Source organism: Artemia sp. Qi Xiang Cuo, chromosome 4 (genome assembly GCF_049724085.1).
Source record: "Artemia sp. Qi Xiang Cuo chromosome 4, ASM4972408v1, whole genome shotgun sequence".
NCBI classification, from domain to species: domain Eukaryota; kingdom Metazoa; phylum Arthropoda; class Branchiopoda; order Anostraca; family Artemiidae; genus Artemia; species Artemia sp. Qi Xiang Cuo.
Genome location: NC_142797.1, coordinates 75,642,752 through 75,662,846, shown reverse-complemented (window position 1 = coordinate 75,662,846; position 20,095 = coordinate 75,642,752). Strand labels below are relative to the sequence as shown.

The following is a 20,095-nucleotide window of genomic DNA, read 5'->3' as shown; positions in this document are numbered from 1 at the left end:
CGTATGAGAGCACCCTACTATAATTGGAATTTTGTATTTTTTGCCAGAAGAAAGATCACGGGTGCGGTTTATTTGTTTGTTTGTTTTTCCCAGGGGTGATCGTATCTACCCAGTGTTCCTAAAATATCGTGGGAGGGATCATTGGAATGGAAATTAAAAGTTCTAGTGCCCTTTTTGAATGACCAAAAAATCGAGGGCAACTAGGCCCCCTCCCACGCTCATTTTTTCCCAAAGTCACTTGATCAAAATTTTGAGAAAACCATTTTGTTCAGCATGCTCGAAAATGTTATAAGCATGTCTTTTAGGATGACTTAATCCCCCGAAGTTCTCGGGGGGAGGGCTGAAAGTTATGAACTTTACCCAATGTTAACATATAGTATTGGTTATTGGGACCCGGCTCAATGGTAACCGAAACTCTTGAAAACGGTATTTTGATACAAATAGATACATCAAAAGAATTGGATTATATATCAAAATGAATTGGATACATCAAAAGAATTAAAAGTATACAGACGTTTTCAGGGGAGATTTTTCTTGGTAGTGGGGGAGGGGGAGTGGGTCGGTGGTTGTGTGGGAGGATATTTCCCTTAAGGAAGTTTTCATGGGGGAAGGGACATTGCTATGAAGGGGACCATTATTTAAGAAAAGATCAGAAATTAAATATAAAAAACAAGTTTTTCAACTGCAACAGCAGCAACATCGACACTTTAAACGAGAAGAAAATATTACATATATGATTGGGTTCACCCCGTAGTCAATACCTCGCTCTTTAAGCCAACAAATTCTTTAGTACTTTCATAAGAGCTATTTATTTTAATTAACGACCTTTGTGATTAAGCGGTCATTTTTAAAGAATTGGAACAAACTTCGAACTTTTTTCTTAAAGAGCAAGGTTTTAACTAGGGGGCGAACCCCCTAATAAACGTATTGAAAATATATGAATATAGAAGTTCGTTACGTAAGTTAATTCGTAAGTTACGTATATTTATTACTAAAAAAACGTTCGTAAATAAAATTAAACAAGTTTTGAGAAAGCCATTTAACTAAATAAAAGTAAATTAATATGCAAATTTTGTTTTAATTATTCATGTCCGGTGAGCCAAGATCAAAACCTGCATTTATTCAAAAATGTTCAAAAATTAAAAAAAAAAACAAGTTTTTTTTTTAGCTGAATGTAAGGAATGACGTTAAAACTTAAAACGAACAGAAATTATTCCGTATATGAAAGGGGCTGTCCCCTCCTCAATGCCTCACTCTTTACGCTAAAGTTTTTCATTGTTTAAAAAAAATAGACTTGTGAGATAGTCAAACTTTAGCGTAAAGAGCGAGGCGTTGAGGAGGGGACAGCCCGTTTCATATACGGAATAATTTCTGTTCGTTTTAAGTTTTAACGTCGTTCCTTACTTTCGGTTAAAAAAAAACTTGTTTTTTTTATTTAATTAGTAAAAGAAGAGATGAAGAGTTGAGCCAATATTTAAAGCCCTATTTTAGCAAAAAATCATTTTAGCTTCTCCACTTTCTTTGCCTAAGTTGGAAAAAATCTTTTTATAAGGTTTATTGTTAATATTCTTAAACCCTAAAAAACATGAAAGAATTACTTTCGAAAACGAAGTTTTTCTAATGGAAGCAAAGAGCGAAGTTGAAACTTAAAACGAACGCAAATTACTGCTTCACGGTTTATGCAACTTAAAGGTTGACTAATCACGCTTGGAGGCACTAAGTAAAAGTGATCTGGGTTCAATGTGTTTTTTAACCTGACCACGGCTTACAAAATGGTAATCATAAAAACTTGGGAGGGGGCTCATTTGATTGGAATTTGCATGCCGTTTTTCAAATGTTCTAACGTTTATACAGGTCTAATGCCCTTTTTTATGAGCCCAAAGCAATCGTTTTAAAGTAAAGTCCAATTTTTCACAAAAAACTGTATATTTTTAGGTGTCCTTTCCATATTATGATCTACAAGATATCAGGATATCATGCTAAAGTCTAAGAAGGTCTTTTCTTGTGGTTAAATGTCATAAACCATTGCAAATAAACCATGACGAGATTCATTGGATTAGTTGACAACATCATAGAGGGCTTAGGACTAAGATAGGTTCTTTAACTTGTCTATGCGCCTAGCACTGTCCCCCATCTTCTCAGCGGGAATGCAATCAACAGGGTAAACCGTGGGCAATTTCTGGTTGACGCTGTGCTACATGTTATTCTGCTTTCCGAGGACTTTCTTGAAGAAAGTTCCAGTGTTGCTGAGTCAATTCTACAGCCTGAATAAATATTGGAACTCAGAAACCTGTACATAAGGCTTATGGACAAAGAAGCGACTGTTGCAGATATAGAAGGAAACCCTTCCATACAAATAATTGTGGGATTCATCGATAAGAAGAGACTGGAACTGTTCCAGTATATAACCTCGAAACTGTAGTTCCAATACTCCGATATGGTATCTGTACTGCGAAATTTCCTAAGAGCCGAACGATCTGTGTCATGGGATCTCAACTTGAAAACCACCTCTGACATGCTACCTTATCTGGTGGCATCTGGGCACAAAAATTTTACAAATTCCTGCCAGCTTTACCTCCAGCAAATCGTCAAGCTCCAAGAAACCCATCCTTCCGTTTATCAAGCCTTCCAGAAGGGAATGAATGTGATCAGACATTCTAATAGATTCTGGACTAGGCTCTCCACGGATCTTTTCATTAGGCAGGGGACTCATGAGTTGTCTCAAAACGGCTGGTGGCCTTAACGATCGAAGTGAAATGACAGAGGTTCAAAGGTCTTTATAGGTTCCGTCTCGACCAGTCTGCTCTGCACTAAATCTTCTGATGGAGGGTATGTCACAGGTTTTCTATGGAACTAGTGAAAAATACAAGAAAATGTCCGAGCTAAGGCAGCTAATAGATTGTTAAGACACTCAGATCGTTATCGATTTCCTTGAAAAAGGATCGCAATTTAACGGGATCTTCAACAAAGAAATATCACCAACGGTCTGACAGCCTACAAATTGATTCCATGTCTAGAAATCTGGTCGCTGATTTTGTGTTTCGACAAAAACAACAAGCACTTCAAATTACCGCAAAGAAGAATCCAGGTAGAGATTGTAAAAGACTGGACCCTACTCTCATTTTTAAAGGTTCATCACGATAGCAAGGAGGATCAATTTCACGGAATCTGAGTACTTTCAACACGAACTGTGTTCCTACCCAGCATCACTTTTTGATAATTCTTGCATGCTCCGGTCTCCAAACAAGCCAGATTTTGCCAAGGCTATAGAACAGGCTTGTAATCTTGAGGAGCTCTCTACTCCCCTTCCCAAAGACATTTTATTTATCATCGATAGTTGAGCTCTTCTGCACAAAATTCCATGGGCCAAAAAAAAAAACGATATTCTGAAATCCTTGACCATTATGCTAGTTACGTGCCCCAAAAGTATCCATCTGCCACTATTATGGTTAACAGCTACGATGGCTGAGCTACCATAAAGGATATGCCCCAGTGGAAGAGAAGTAGTATAATCGGTGGTTAGAACTTCTTCACCGCAGATATGCAGCTGAAGGTAAAAAAGGATGAGTTCTTTTCCTGCAAGAAAAACAAGGCCAGGTGTATCTGCGAGTTTGCTTTTTATCTCCGATCAAAGGGCTTCGTCGTAGTCCAGGCACCATTTGATGCAGATGTCCCAATTTCACAAGTTGCTGTTTATTCCTTCTGGTAATACGACACTGCCGTCATTGGAGATAAAACTAATCCTTTGATTCTATTGTGTTATCATAGTGACCTATCAAGCAAAAAACTATTCTTTGCATCTAAGTCAAGGTTGAACAAAACTGCCCAGATATAGAATATTCACAAACTGAAAGAGAAACTGGGCCAAGAGATATGTCATTTGATTGTTTTTGCTCACGCCACCTTAGGCTGTGACTCTACTTCACGGATCCACAGTGTGGGAAAATGCCATGCTCTGAAGAAGCTAATAGTAGTTACCGATTTTCGTACATCAGCTGCAGTTTTCATGCTGAAGTCAGCTTCGAAGGAGGAAGTAAGGTTTTCTGGAGAAGAAGCTATGCTATAGATATATGGCTCATCAAAAAGGGGAAATCTGAATGAACTCCACGGGGAAGTTTTTAAAAAGAAGATGACTACTGCTAGCACGTTCGTCCACCCAAAACATTTACCACCAGCTTCTGATGCGGCTATGTTCCACAGTTACAGAGTTTTCTACCAAGTTCAGTTATGGAGTGGAGATCCTAATTCTGAACTTAAAGTCAAGGATTGGGGTCGGAAAAATAAGGATGACTTCTTGTATCCATTGACTACTGACGTCCCACCTGCCCCTTGTCTGCTTCTGAAAATCTTGAAGTGTTCCTGTCAACTGGAATGTAGTTCAACGAGATGTAGCTGCTTTAAAAAAAACGGCTTAGTTTGTACTGCAGCATGTAAAACGTGCAAAGGGACAGCACGTTCTAACTTTCCAAGAATCGAAGACTATAATGATAAGGAGAACGTCGAAGCTTAGATATCTGAATCAAAAGAATAAATTGTGAATACTAGTCGGAGTTTGATTCTGTCTTTCAAATGTTCATGAAGTTGATTCGATAATTTTACGAGTCGGGAAGACTAGTCGGCCGGTTGATAAGAGTTTATTCCAAGAGAGATTTTAAATGTCAACTGCTGAAAACTAGTTCCATGGATGACTTCTCTTTTCTAATATTTCTTATGTTTTTATAAACATCTTGCAATCACTTTTTTTAGGTCAACCAATCAGCTGATGGAGCAAGCGACGATCAGATTCAGGCTAACTAATTATTAGATCCCAAAACTGACAATTTAGCCAGCAAAAGATAGGCTGGTAAAAAAAAAGGGGGGGGTCACGACTACGAGGAGCGTAAAAATCTCATATTAATGATTATGAAACCTTTTTTATATACCGTGCATGAAATTTGACTCCATTTGCGTACTCATCTCATTTTTTTACATCGGAATAATAATTCAGTTCAGTAAAAATGAAAAATTACCGGAACATAATTTTTTGTTAGGAAAGAGAGAAAACTGACACGATACGCAAACAAAACTAGTTTTGCGTCGACCTAAAATGAGCGACTTTGAATATGTGGTTCAGCTTTTTTTTTCTCTATAACATGGTGCAAAAATTATTTATGTTGCAATTTGTTTAGGGTCAAACACTAGCTTGCCTGTACTTAAGCGGAAAAGAAATTATAATGAATAATCAAGTCAAACTCAAAACGAGCAAAAACTAGGATGAGTTGGGCTGACTCCTCCGATACCTTCTAAGGAAGAGAACATAATTCGTCCTTTGCTATAACTATACATTACTTCAAATTTTGTGTTTTTATTTCTCATAACATAAAAAAAACATCATAAACAAGATTACTAAAGAAATAGATGAATTAAGATTAACAATTTAACATACAGTACCAGAAGCCCAAAAGTTCTCCAAGCCCTGGCACTCGACACATGGCATAAGTATATATATATTTGATTTTCCCTGGATCTTGTTATCTAACTGCAGATAATGCAAACTTCTTCTTGACGCCACGGCGTCAGCATAGGTTCAATTAAATAAAAAAAAAAAGTTCTTTTTTAACTGAAAGTAAGGAGCGACATTAAAACTTAAAACGAACAGAAAGTATTCCATATATGAGAGGGACTGTCCTCTCCACAACACCTCGCTCTTTACGCTAAAGTTTTTTATTGTTTAAAAAAAATAGAGTTGTAAGAAATTCAAACTTTAGCGTAAAGAGCGAGGCGTTGAGGAGGGCACAGCCCCTTTCATTTACAGAATAATTTCTGTTCGTTTTAAGTTTTAATGTCGCTTCTTACTTTCAGTTAAAAAAAACTTGTTTTTTTCTTTAATTTTTGAGCGTTTTTGAATAAATGAAGGTTTTAATCTCGGCTCACCGTACATGAATAATTAAAACAAAATTTTCATATTAATTTACTTTTATTTGGTTAAATGGCTTTCTCGAAACTTGTTTCATTTTATTTACGAACGTTTTTATTAGTAATAAATATACGTAACTTACGAATTAAATTATGTAACGAACTTCTGTATTCATATATTTTTAATGCGTATATTAGGGGGTTCGCCCCTAGTCAATACCTTGCTCTTTAAGCAAAAGTTCGAATTTTGTTCCAATTCTATAAAAATGACCGCTTAATCACAAAGGCCGTTAATTAGAATAAATAGCTCTTATGAAAGTACAAAAAAAAATCTTTGGCTTAAAGAGCGATGTATTGACTAGGGGGTAAACCCGATCATATATGTAATATTTTCTGTTCGTTTAAAGTTTTGATGTTGCTGCTGTTGCAGTTGAAAAACTTGTTTTTTTATATTTAATTTCTGATCTTTTTTTAAATAATGCTGGGATGTCCGGTGTCCCCTTCATAGTAATGTCCCTTCCTCCATGAAAACTTCATTCATGGAAAGATCCTCCCACATAACCTCTGACCCACCTCCCCCCCACTACTAGTAAAAATCTCCCCTGAAAACGTCTGTACTGTATACTTCCCAATAACCAATACTATATGTTAACATTGGGTAAAGTTCATAACTTTCAGCCATCCTCCCGGGAACTTCGGGAGATTAAGTCATCCTAAAAGACATACTTATAATATTTTCGAACATGCTGAACAAAATGGCTATCTCAAAATTTTGATCAGGTGACTTTGAGAAAAAAAAAGAGACTGGGAGGGGGCGTAGTTGCCCTCCATTTTTTGTCACTTTAAAGGGCACTAGAACTTTTAATTTCCATTCCAATGACCCCTCCCAGTATATTCTAGAACCCCTGGGTCCATACAATCACCCCTGGGAAAAAAAACAAATAAACACGCACCCGTGATCTTTCTTCTGGCAAAAAATGCAAAATTCCACATTTTTGTAGATAGGAGTTTGAAACCTCTATAGTAGGGTTCTCTGATACGCAGAATATGATGGTGTGATTTTCATTAATGTTCTATAACTTGTAGGGGGTCTTTCCCACTTTTTCGAAAATCAGCCAAATTTTCTCAGAAGCGTAACTTTTGATGAGTAAAATTAAACTTGATGAAACTTATATATTTGAAATCAGCATTAAAATCCAATTCTTTTGATATATCTATTTGTATCAAAATATCATTTTCTAGAGGTTCGGTTACCATTGAGCCGGGTCGCTCCTTACTTACAGTTCGTTACCACGAACTGTTTGAAAAATACAAATTTCCACCTTTTTGCAGATAGAAGCGTGAAACTTCTTTAATAGTTTTCTCTGATAAGCTGAATATGATGGTGTAATTTTTGTTAAAGTTAATTAAAAATGCAAAATTCCACATTTTTGCAGATAGGAGTTTGAAGCTTCTTTAATAATGCTCTTTGATAAGCTGAATCTGATGGTGTGATTTTTGTTAAAGTTAATCAAAAAAATTTGGAATTAAAACAAAATTTCATTGTTTAAAAGAAATTGAGTTGTGAGAAAGTCAAACTTTAGCGTAAAGAGCGAGGCGTTGAGGAGGGGACAGCCCCTTTCATATACGGAATAATTTCTCTTCGTTTTAAGTTTTAACGTCGTTTCTTACTTTCAGTTAAAAAAAAACTTGTTTTTTTATTTCATTTGTGAATGTTTTTGAGTTAATGCAGGTTGTGATTATGGCTCACCGTGCATGAATAATTAAAACGAAATGTGCAAATTAATTTTACTTTTATTTGGTTAAATGGCTTTCTCGAAACTTGTTGAACTTTATTTACGAACGTTTTTATTAGTAATAAATATACGTAACTTACGAGTTAACTTACGTAACGAATTTCTATATTCATATGCTTTTAATACGTATATTAGGGGGTCTGTCCCCTTGTCAATACCTTGCTCTTTAAGCTAAACTTCAAATTTTGTTCCAATTCTTTAAAAATGACCCCTTAATCACAAAGGCCGTTAATTAGAATAAATAGCTCTTATGAAAGTACTAAAAAATCTTTTTCTTAAAGAGCGAGGCATTGACTAGAAGGTGAACCCAATCATATAGCTAATATTTTTTATTCGTTTTAAGTTTTGATGTTGCTCCTTACTTTCAGTTGAAAAACTTTTTTTTTATATTTAATTTCTGATTTTTTTTATAATAATGATGGGAAATCCGGTGCCGCCTTCATAGCAATGTCCCTTCCCCCATGAAAATTTCCTACATGAAAAGATCCTCCCATATAACCCCCGACCCACCCCCTACTACCAGAAAAAATTCCCCCTGAAAACGTCTGTATACTTCCCAATAACCAATATTATATGTTAACATTGGGTAAAGTTCATAACTTTCAGCCCACCCCCCGGGGGCTTTGAGGAATTAAGTCATCCTAAAAGACATAGTTATAATATTTTCGACCATGCTGAACAAAATGGCTATCTCAAAATTTTGATCGGGTGACTTTCGGAAAAAAACGAGCTTGGAGGGGGCCTAGTTGCCCTCCATTTTTTCGGTCACTTAAAAAGGGCACTAGAACTTTTAATTTACGTTCCAATGAGCCCTTCCACGATATTCTAGGACCACTGGGTCGATACGATCACCCCTGGGAAAAAAAAAAAAAAAAAATAAAAAATAAACACGCATCCGTGATCTTTCTTCTGGCAAAAAAATGCAAAATTCCAAATTTTTGTAGATAAGAGCTTAAAACCTCTACAGTAGGGTTCTCTGATACGCTGAATATGATGGTGTGATTTTCATTAAGGTTCTAGAACCTTTAGGGGGTCTTTCCCCCTTTTTTCGAAAATAAGCCGAATATTCTCAGGTGCGTACCTTTTGATGAGTAGGACTAAACGTGATGAAATTTGTATATTTGAAATCAGCATTAAAATCTGATTCTTTTTATGTATCTATTTGTATCAAAATACCGTTTTCTAGAGTTTCAGTTGCCATTGAGCCGGGTCACTCCTTACTTACAGTTCGTTACCACAAAATGTTTGATACATCCAACCTGGGATAAATACAATCGATTCCTTAAAGTTTTGATCTACCTAGATCGTTTTTAAGGCCAGAAATTTCAGTATGACTGTTATTAAGAAAAAAACATATAGCTTATTTCGAGGAAAAATAAACGGGTGTATACACCACCAATACTCGTTTAATTAATATAAGAGGCGTCACCATTGGTTTGATACAACACCCTGGAAAAAATACGAATTCTTCCTTAAGGCTGTGAGCTGTCTAGATTTCAGAATCTTAGGTTACAAATTTCAGAATTCCAGTTTCTAGAAAATAATTAAGTAACTGATTTTAAAAAAAGCAAATATATACACAATTATTGCTCGTTTATTCAATAGAAAATGCATAAAATACTAAAAAACAATATTCATTGGGATCATTGAATAACTTTCTTCACCACAGTATTGTATGTTCATGGTTCAATTTCTGATGGTTGCAGAACTTTTAAGTTACGATCTCGTTTAACAAGAAAAAATGCCATATACAACATATCATATTAAAAACAGATGTACGCAGGTCGACAACAACGAATTCAAAAGTTTGCCCTTGTAATTTATTTATTGTCGTCGCAAATGACCGTCAACGCTGAAATTGATGTCGTTGAACTTTACATTCAGGTTGAGATTTACAGGAGTTTAGCGTAAATCGAAAAATGTGACCTATTTTTGTGATTTTTTTCCCGTCAATTATATTTACCTAAATTGTGCTATTACATAATTAAGAAAAAAAAACAGGTTTCATTATATATTTCTTCTAAAATATCTGAATTTCAAACAAACAGAACTATTGTATTTTTCATTATTTTTCAGTCATGGGGTGGGAAATCTATTCTATCAATTTAATTAAGAAATTTTGGTGGGAATTTAATTAATCCTTCTAGGTGATCCTTAACAGAATCATAATTTTCATAAGACTTTGAAGCATATGGGAGGTGATCGACAATTTTCGCCTTTATTTTACTAACTTCTTTGTTTAGTATATATATATATATATATATATATGTATATATATATATATATATATATATATATATATATATATATATATATATATATATATATATATATATATATATATATATATATATATATATATATATATATATATATATATATATATATATATATATATATATATATATATATATATATATATATATATATATATATACACTAATATATATATACTAAATCTATCTTCTGGTGATTAAATTTCATTGAAGAAATTCTTGGCAAGATTTCCGTTTTCCAGGTCCAGGATGTACCTTGCAAATACTTACTTTTTTTAATTCAAAAATCAAGTGTTTGATTGAGGTTGCTTTGGAGTGGATTTTCAACGAAACCCAATAACTAATCTTCATCTCTTGCAAACCATACTTGTTTAACACCGGTGCTTCGTCAAACAGAAATACTTGAGCTAATTCTAAAGTTTTGTTTAAGTCACGTTTTATGCTGAAAATAGAATCTGAAGAAAATAGAGTTTTCAAGCCGAATGTCCTCAGTTTTATTTGTCCGAAAGGCGACGGAGTTAATGCTATTTTATTAAACGCATTACATTTTACTTTGGGATTTTCATCACACAATGTTTACGTTATGCATTAAATTAATTAAACACAATCGATGGATTCATTGTTGCCATGTATTCGTTCTCCAATTCTACTTGTAGCTTTTGGTTATTACCCAATCTATTAATAAATATAAAATAAATGTAATATAAATAAAGTAAAATTTCTCTTGTTTTTTTTTTCAACACTTGGTTGTGTGTCAAAAACACTCTTCTAACGCTTAGCCTTGTTTCCCAATATGTATCAAATCCTCTTTGACTTGGCTGATACCTTGCATTCGGTATCGTCCTGGTAAATGAAAATTCAAACGATGGTTGACTTGATCTTTTCCTTATATTGTGAACCAAATAGCCGACAGAATTAACCGAGTCAGACTCTAAAACCTGCAGAAATTAACACGAGCAAGGATAGTACCCCCCCCCCCATCCCTTCTGAAGACTAAAACATAATTTTCGCTTTACAAATATAGTTTAAAATGTTGTTCCTTTTTTTTCAACTTTAATAAATAGATATTTCCTAGATGACTTACACGCTAAAAAAGAATGTAACTTTGACAGTATACCAATATTATGCAACTCCCAATTTCTCTTAAGAAACACACAAATGACCTCCTGCAGCTTAGCAAACTACATATAAAATAGTGCCTTGGCAAATGAATTATGCACAACCAAAATATTAAAAGCGAATAAAGTCTTGATCCAACCAATTGGTAAAACGGCATATATTATGTCATCTTTCTTCAAAGAAGCGATAAAAGTACTTTTTGAATGTAAGACGGAAGAGTAACATCGCATACATGAAACAAAGTTCAATCGTAGAAGTACCAAACAGATGTTCTTTAATAGCGGGTGTGTTAAAGGTGAAAAATATATAGTCTATAGCGGACACATTACAAAGAAGATAGCACCTTCAAATATCACAATTATAGGTCAAAAGGGAAATAAAATAAAAGTTCGAAATAGGGATAAAATCATTTTTAATAGACAGTGTATAATAAAGTTCACAAAAAAATACCAGATATTTCGGTCACATATACAGTGACCGTCATCAGTTTTACTACTGATGACGGTCACTGTATATGTGACCCGTTGAAGATAAATATTACCTAAGATCCAAAGAGTACTGATTCTTGTTAAGAGAAATAATTGGTAAATACCTGGTTTTGAGTTGAACTGATAAATTTGTGTCATATCAGTTGAGGTTATTCTAAGTTCTTAGCTTACCTTAGAAGCATTTGGTAGTATCTTGCATATACAGTGCTTTTGATCTGGAGATCGTCAGTTCTTGCTTTTCCAATGCACTGAATCTGACCATTCATGCGCCAGGCCACTTTTTGATTACCAAAACATCTGTCTGTCGTGACAAATAGATTTAATTCGGTCATCATATAACTTAATGTGTTGACTTAAATGTGTTGTAGACTCATCGGTAAAATGATACACAGGGCTCGCAATGTCATCTCTCATGTCGTTTAGGTAAAGAATGAAAATCTTAGGTCCTAATATACTATCCTTGGATATACCTGCTTTTATCGGATATTACAGAAAGGTGAACCCGTCAAGAACAGCTCACAGTAAATGATCAGAAAGAAAGGTTTCAATCACCTTTAACAGATGTCCTCTGACATCATAAATGTAAGGTTTTTTTAGTAGGTTGCAGAGCCATTCTCTTTTGAAAGTTTTAGAAATGTCGAATGATAATAACCTGATGTCACGTCCTTTTTCGAGAAGGTCGAACAGTTCCTAATGCTGGGCCATTTAGCATTAAATTCTTGAACGTTTCCGGGAGCAGACATATTGGCAGTCATCAAACAGATAATCGGACTCCAGGTTCTGAGTCAATATTTGATGATTAGAAATCTTTTATTAAACTTAATCGGTAGAGGAGAGGCGGTTGATAAGCCTTTGAGAGCCCACGTTCATTATATTACCTTTTCCTTAGGTATTGGAATGACGTGGGCAGATTTCCATATACGTGGATAGTTTTCAGATAAAAAAATTGCCAGAAACGGGATGACAAGGGTCGAGCCAATTTAGCACTTCTGACCTTCAAAAATGTACCAGATACACTGTCAAGACCCATGGATTCGGACACATCAAGACTCTGTGGAATTTGAAGGACTTTAGGTTAAATCAGAAAAATCGAGGACTTTTTTTTGTCGTATTCCAGGTTTCAAAATTCGGCAAACACCTGGGCAAGAGCTTTGATCCTTGCCTGCAAGTCTTGGACAATATTCCCATTACTCATTTCTAAAGAATGCGGTTAAGTTCCTTTAGATAACGGCAAGGTCTTTTTGAAAACTCTTCACCAAGTCTGAACCGGCTTGCCTTGAATTGGCTCTCATCAATATGGAAATATCCAAAATTCTCATTAAGGCTACAAATGAGACTCTTCAACAGCAACGTGATGAGCATAATGCTTCACTCATGTTAAACCTGTAAATTCTACCAGACTCTAGAGAAACGTCTCCTAGACTTTGAGAATTACTGTCTCCGAAAAATGTTGCAGGCCCGCTGGTATCAATGAGTTACAAACGAACAATTACGAACCCGCACCATGCAACCACCTGTCACAAAAGTAATTAAGTATAGACCTTGGCACTTTCTTGGTCATTTGTTACGCATGCCGGAGAGTAGACCACCAAAAATGACGTTTCAATAGAATCCTGGGGGCTTAAGACGCAGAGGCAGGCCAATGAATACTCTACGCCAGACTTACAGAAAAGACTGAGCAGCAATAAACACTAATATTCTGCCCGACTATGTGGATGTATTAGCCACTTCCCAGCTTCAAAAGGAGGGATATAGTCTCACTGATGCCCTATGTGCCCTGAATGGTGTTAGAAGAACTAAGGTCTAAGGTCACCATGTCTGAGAAGAGACATTTCAAATCTTAGAAGCATATTTATCCTTGTACTGAACGCTTGACTGCCGAATCTTGCAAACTTTGTTTTCATGAACTATTATGGAATAAAGCCTCTCCTTTTCACGATTTAAGAATATGCATCACTTGTGTGCTTTTTGCTTTTATAGCTTTATTGCATTAAGTGTTGAACCAAGATTTACCCTTGCTCAATGCCTGGATCAATTTCGATGGAATGTAACTTTTTGATAACTCTTCGCCAAGTCTTAGCAGAGGCATTTCGAATCTTTAAAGCAAATTTATCTTTGTATTGGACATTTGACTGCCAAATCTTGTACACTTTGTTTTCACAAACTATTATGGACTCAAGTTTGTCTTTTTCGCTCTTTCAGAATAGGCATCACTTGTGTGCCTTTTGCTTTGATAGCTATTTTGCAGTACGTGTTGAACCAGGGTTTGTCCCTGCTCAATACCTGGATCGACTTTGACGGGATGTAACTTGCAATACAGTCGACAGTGGCTGACTGGCAGCTTTTGCAGCTTTTTTTGGCCCTTCAAGCATGAAGCCTCTCCATTGCTGAGAAGTAAGTAAGTTTATTAATACATTCCCCTCTCTTATTTTGTATTACCCGCTTTGTTTCTTGTGCCTTATGGGGAGAGGAGTACGAAGATATCCCCGAGCAAGCACGGCAAAGTGGTCATTTTTGAAGCACCAGTGTCAATCTTAAAAGAAATTTGGTGATTCAAAAGAAACAGTTCAAGAAGAGATAATCCATTTAAGCCATGGTATGTGTTGAATTCTACTAGTTGTTCAAGCCCATACAAAAGAGAAAGATCATACATTTTTGACCCATCCTTATCAGGGTTTTGATTACGGAGCCATAGGCTAGGATGTAACATATCGATAACAGTTATCTTTAAAGTTTATCAGACAATTTATTCCACTTCTCTTTGGATTTGGGCTTCAATCATTCTTTGATAGTAATTTCGGATTGTTTTTAGTTTGAATTATGAAAAGAATTCATATTTGCTCAACTTAAATCTTTTTCAGGAATTTTTTGTAATTAATAATACAACACAAAACATAGACATGGCAACATGTAAAATGAAACCAATGAGAAAAAATTATTTCTCATAAATACCCTAAATAATAGTCATTAACTTTATAAGAATTACTTTTCACAAATCTTAAGCTGTCAACATAAAGTAAGGCAGATCTATGTATCTAGATGTTGTTGATTGAAGAATCAGCGTTAGCAACTGACTGTTCTTGATTTCAATGGAGTATATCCTTAAACACTCAAGAGGGCTACACGAATTAAATATACATTCTCTAAAAAATAATATACAAATATTTATAAGAATATATACAAAGAAAATGTTCAGGCGATAGTTCTTTTGTAGTTAGTGTTGGTATTTTTTTCAAGATTTGCAACAGTTGAGGAGAGAGACTGATCATCTTACAATTAGGGTTATCTTGGTTTCCTTAAAATCTTAATTTCCATAACTATTTGTATTTGGAGCGAATGACTTTTCTATAGTTTAATGTATTTTGAGCACAATCAAAACTTGATGTGATTACTATTTTTGGGTCGTTTCCTTTCGATATGAAGTTTTGTTTGACCATGATAAATTTATGCATACAAAATTTTTAAGTTCGTACCAGTTCGCTAATATCCTTGTGAAGTCTTCCGTAATTGATACCTTCGTTTAAATTGTTCATGGGATAGATATCTGTTAGTTCCATTTTCAGCTTAAAATGATGAGATCCAGGTACTAAAAAATTGAATTATTTTAAATATGAATACACATCAAAATTTAAACAACAAGTTCCCAAAAAACGGTACAGATAGAAATAATCGAGAAAAAAGTACCATAGGTGTTTAAGCAAATACATGAGCGAACGTGTTTTTTTGGCCAATTCTATTTATACTTTTGTTGTTTTGTTTTCTACAGTAGAGTTTCAGTATTTTGGTTTTTATAAGAAATAACATAAGAAATCTAATGTATTTTAAGAGTCATTAGTAATCTATGTGTTTATCTTAGTAGAAAAGAGACCTAGGATCCAAAAAGGTTTTCCAAAACTAGATATCAGTATTAATTATTTGTCTATGAAGATTGGATAATAACCAATATAAAATTAATAACAATAATAATAATCTTTATTCGTTCCTTTTATCACACTGCAATAATCTGGGTATCGTCAAACAAAAGCACAGAAAAAGAAATGCACAAAAAGACACAACCCAAAAAAACAATAAGTATGAGCCGTCATATTGACTTTAGGACACTGTTATTGTAACACCTGACTTATTAGGGCAGGAAGGAGCTTAAAAATCTTGTCGCAGAGTGTGTAAGTGGGCATTCTAACAGTAAACGGAGGTAGGATATCTAGCTCTGCCTAAGTAAAGAACGATGTTGGCACAATCCATTATTTCTTTTCTAGACCAGGGCACTTCGTATCGAAGGAGCTGTCATAGAGCTTCGAAAAGGACTCATTCGATTGGAAATTGGAATGGCTAGTGCCCTTTTCAATAGTCGAAAGTGATCGGAAGGCAACTAACACCCATTCCCCACCATTTCCCCAAACAAATCCAATCAAAAATAGCCGTTTTGGAGATAGCCATTTTATTCAACGTAGTTGATTTCCAGATAGAAATTATATTTTTGAGGAGGACACTCCCTCCACAGCCCTCAGGGAAAGGGTTGTAAGTTATGCCCTGGGGGCATATAAGGTTCTTATAGAAAACTATCGTAGAAACTTCAAAAAGGGTTGATTCGATTGGAAATTCACAGGGCTAGAGCCCTTTTTAATAGTCTTTTGAGATAGCCATTTTGTTCAACGTAGTAAAAAGTTCTGGAAACTAGGTCTTTGAAGATGACAATCACCCCCCCCCCCCCTCACACACAGCACTCGAAGCAAGAGTTGTAAGTTTTGCTCTGGGGCATACAAGGTTTTATAGAAAGCGTTGTCGTAGAAACTTCAATAAGGGCTCATTCGATTAGAAATCGAAATGGCTAGTGCCCTTTTTAATATTCGAAAGTGACCGGAAGGCAATTAACACCCCTTACACGCACACCATTTCCAAAAACACGTCCAATCCAAATTTAGAGATAGCCGTTTTGATCAACAATGTTGAAATTTATGGAAATTATATCTTTGAGCAGGACACTCCCCTCACAGTCTTCAGGAGAAGGGTTATAAGTTATGCCCTGGTGGCATATAAGGTTTTTATTGAAAGCTTTGTGGTAGATACTTGAAAAAGGCCTCATTCAATTGGAAATTCAAATGGCTATTGCCCTTTTTATTAGTCAAAAGAGATTGGAGTGCAACTAACCCCCCTCTCACGCCCACCTTTTCCCCAAAAACATCCAATAAACATTTTTAGATAGCCATTTATTTCAACTTAGTTGAAAGTTTTGAAATTAGGGCATTAAGGATGACAACACCCCACAGTCCTCTGGGCAAGGGTTGTAAGTTATGCCCTGGGGGCATATAAGGTTTTTATAGAAAGCATTGTCAGAGAAACTTCAAAAAGGGCTCATTCGATTGGAAATTTAAATGGCTAGTGACATTTTTAATAGTCGAAAGTAATTGCAGGGAAACTAATCACCCTCTTTCACCCACCGTTTCCCCAAACACATCCAATAAAAATTTTTGAGATAGCCATTTTTTCAACATAATTGAAAGTTTTGGATATTATGTCTATGAGGATGAAACCCCCCCCCCCCCCACACCCCTCAGAGCAAGGGTTGTAAGTTATGCCCTGGGGGCTTATAAGGTTTTTATAGTGAGTGTTGCAATAGAAACTTCAAAAACTTCGAAACTTCGAAGGGCTAGTGTCCTTTTTAATATTCAAAAGGGATGGGAGGAGAACTAAAACCTCCTCGCACCCACAGTTTCATGCCTAAGTAAAGAACGATGTGGGCACAATTTTTTTTTTTTTCTCCATACCCGGGCACTTCGTATCGAAGCAGTTGTCGTAGAAACTTCGAAAAGAGCTCAATCGATTGAAAATTGGAGTGGCTAGTACCCTTTTTAATAGTCGAAAGTGATTGGAGGGCAACTCGCCCCCCCCACGCCCATCATTCCCCCAAAAACATCCAATCAAAATTTTGAGATAGCCATTTTGTTCAGCGTAAATGATTTCCAGATAGAAAATATGTTTTTGAGAAAGAAACTCCCCCACAACCCTCTGGGCAATGGTTTTAAGTTATGCGCTAAGGGAATATAAGAACCATGTTGGCACAATGTACTATTTATTATTTTTTCCTTTGGAGCAAGGCTCTTCATATGGGAGGGGTCGTCGTAGAAACTTCAAAAGAGGCTCGTTAGATTGGAAATTGAGAGTTCTAGTTCTCTTTTTAATAGTTGAAAGATGGCAACTAGCCCCCCCCCCCTCCCTACGCTCATCCATTCCCCCAAACACATCCAATCAAAATTTTGAGATAGCAATTTTGTTCAGCGTAGTTGATTTCCAGATAGAAAATATGTTTTTGGGGAGGACACTCTCACCCCATTACCCCAGGGCAAGGGTTTTAAGTTATGCCCTGGGGGCATATAAGGTTTTAATAGAAGTCGTTGTCTTAGAAACTTCAAAACAGGCTCATTTGATTGGAAATTCGAAGGGCTAGTACCCTTTTTAATAGTCGAAAGCAATCGGAGGGCAACTAGCCCTCCCACGCCTATCATTCCCTCAACACATCCAATCAAAATTTTTAGATCCTGGTTTTGGCTTTAACGATGTCAGGATCTTCACAATTATCTTTTTTATCGTGCTTTTCAAATTTTTTCTTGTTCGGTAAAGTGTCTTCCACAGTAGGTGCAAAGATGAATTTTCCATTTAGTTTTTGATAATTGAGATGCAAGTAGTATGTTTAAATTTTTAATTAAAACATAATGATTATTAAAATAGAGTAAATTAATCACATGTGTAGCAGTTTTTCCATTGATCTTAGTATTAGGAATATGAGTTCTAATCACTTTATTTTCCCTTATTTCAACCAAACAAATTTTTATATTATATTTATTTTCAAATTTATGAATATCTTGAATATAGGAGAATTAGTATCTTGAATATAGGAGAATTAATAATCCCTGTAAAGTTGAATTCATTTTCATAAGGTTTATATTTTGAAAGTCTATCAACATTTTTATCATTCGCTGGATGAAGATAAGCGAGTATTGACCAAAGAAATCATTTATTATCATTATTTTTTTATATTAATACACGCTTTTTTTTAATGATTCAGGTAATTCTTTATAAGTACCTTCCACATCGTTTGATAATCTTATCATTCGATAATCAATTCCATCGACTCTTTCAAATTATAAGCCTGATCTTGGAGTATTTTCAATGACTATCGTATGTATATTCGTGTGATTACTATTTAGATGGCTTTGATCAACATCACTATTTTTATTAAAAATCCAGGAATAACTATGATAATGAATAGGTTTGAGTTCTTCATTATACTTCTGAGAATAAAATATTACCCTAGTTTTGAATTGAACTCTGTAACTATCTCTTTCATTCATTCTATTTTTTACATCCTCAACAACGAAGTCAAACAGTGTTCCGAAATCAGCTCCATTTGAATCCATTCAAATATTAACTGCTCGAGGAATTTTCTCGAAAATCCATTGAATACTTGCTGGGTTATTATCGTGTTCTTCTTCTATTTTAAAAATATACTCTGGGATATCTGGGCACTTCCCTTGTTTTTTTCTTATTTAAAAATAAGTTAGAAATAATGTCAATATTCCGATCTTTTTTTACCCTATTTCTACCACAGCAAGTGTCTAATGAGTTTTTGAGTGTCGTCTTTCACTTTTTTATTAATTTCAACTTGTTTATTTAAATAATTTTTTACGTTATTCTTCACTTCGTTATAATTTCCAGCAGTTGTAATCTGCTTTGATTTTAAGAATTTTTTAAATTCAATAATATCTTTATTTCTCATAGTGTTAAATTGATTTTGTAAATCTGAAATAATTTCATTCTTTTCTTTTATTTCATTTTCTAGCCCTTTTTTTTAACTCTGGAATAATATTTAATCTGTAGGATTTTTTGTCATCTCGACGCTTTGTATTACGCTCTAACTCAATCAGATTATCTTCAAGTAATATTTTATTATTAAGATGATTATTTATTTTATTGAATAGTTCATCTTTTCTACCAACAGCTTTTATATCAAATAATTTAGCTACTGCGCGTAATTTCTGAATTGTGTAACACGATAATTAATTTTTTGTTTTGATGATTTTGGATTTTCGTTGTAAACAACTTTTAATCACTTCTGCAATGCCTGCCATTTATTTAGGAATTATTTTATTAAACAAATTTCCAAATCTTAAAAATTATCAAACCTGAGGAATTTCATTGTTTTGTTTTTGTTTTTTTTTATTTTTTTTTATAGTTGAATTTTAAGATAATTTTGATAAATTGTATTATATTCATTTATCTTTAATATTTATTTTTTAATAAGGAGTTTAACAAAGTTACAGCTTCATGTCTAACTTCATCTGATGTATTTCCAGCAGCTCTGCTACCTATCAGACTGTATAATCGGTCAATCATTTCATTTGCATTCAGAAACAATCCAGTTCCTACTTGTGTTATTTCTATGTCCATTTTAAGGATTTCAGCAACCTTTAACAATCTGTACCTATTAATTTTTACAAAATCAGCTATTTCTTCATATCCAGGT

At 34.7% G+C, this 20,095-nt stretch overlaps 1 protein-coding gene across 1 annotated transcript in view; it reads right to left on the bottom strand.

Annotated features, from left to right (window-relative positions):
• LOC148953442 (uncharacterized) overlaps positions 1-20,095 on the bottom strand; it is a 98,987-nt gene that overhangs the window by 44,086 nt on the left and 34,806 nt on the right. The window contains exon 3 of the mRNA XM_089087684.1: positions 15,048-15,160. Within this exon, the coding sequence (XP_088943810.1) occupies positions 15,048-15,160 (113 nt within the window). The remainder of the gene's footprint in view (positions 1-15,047; positions 15,161-20,095) is intronic.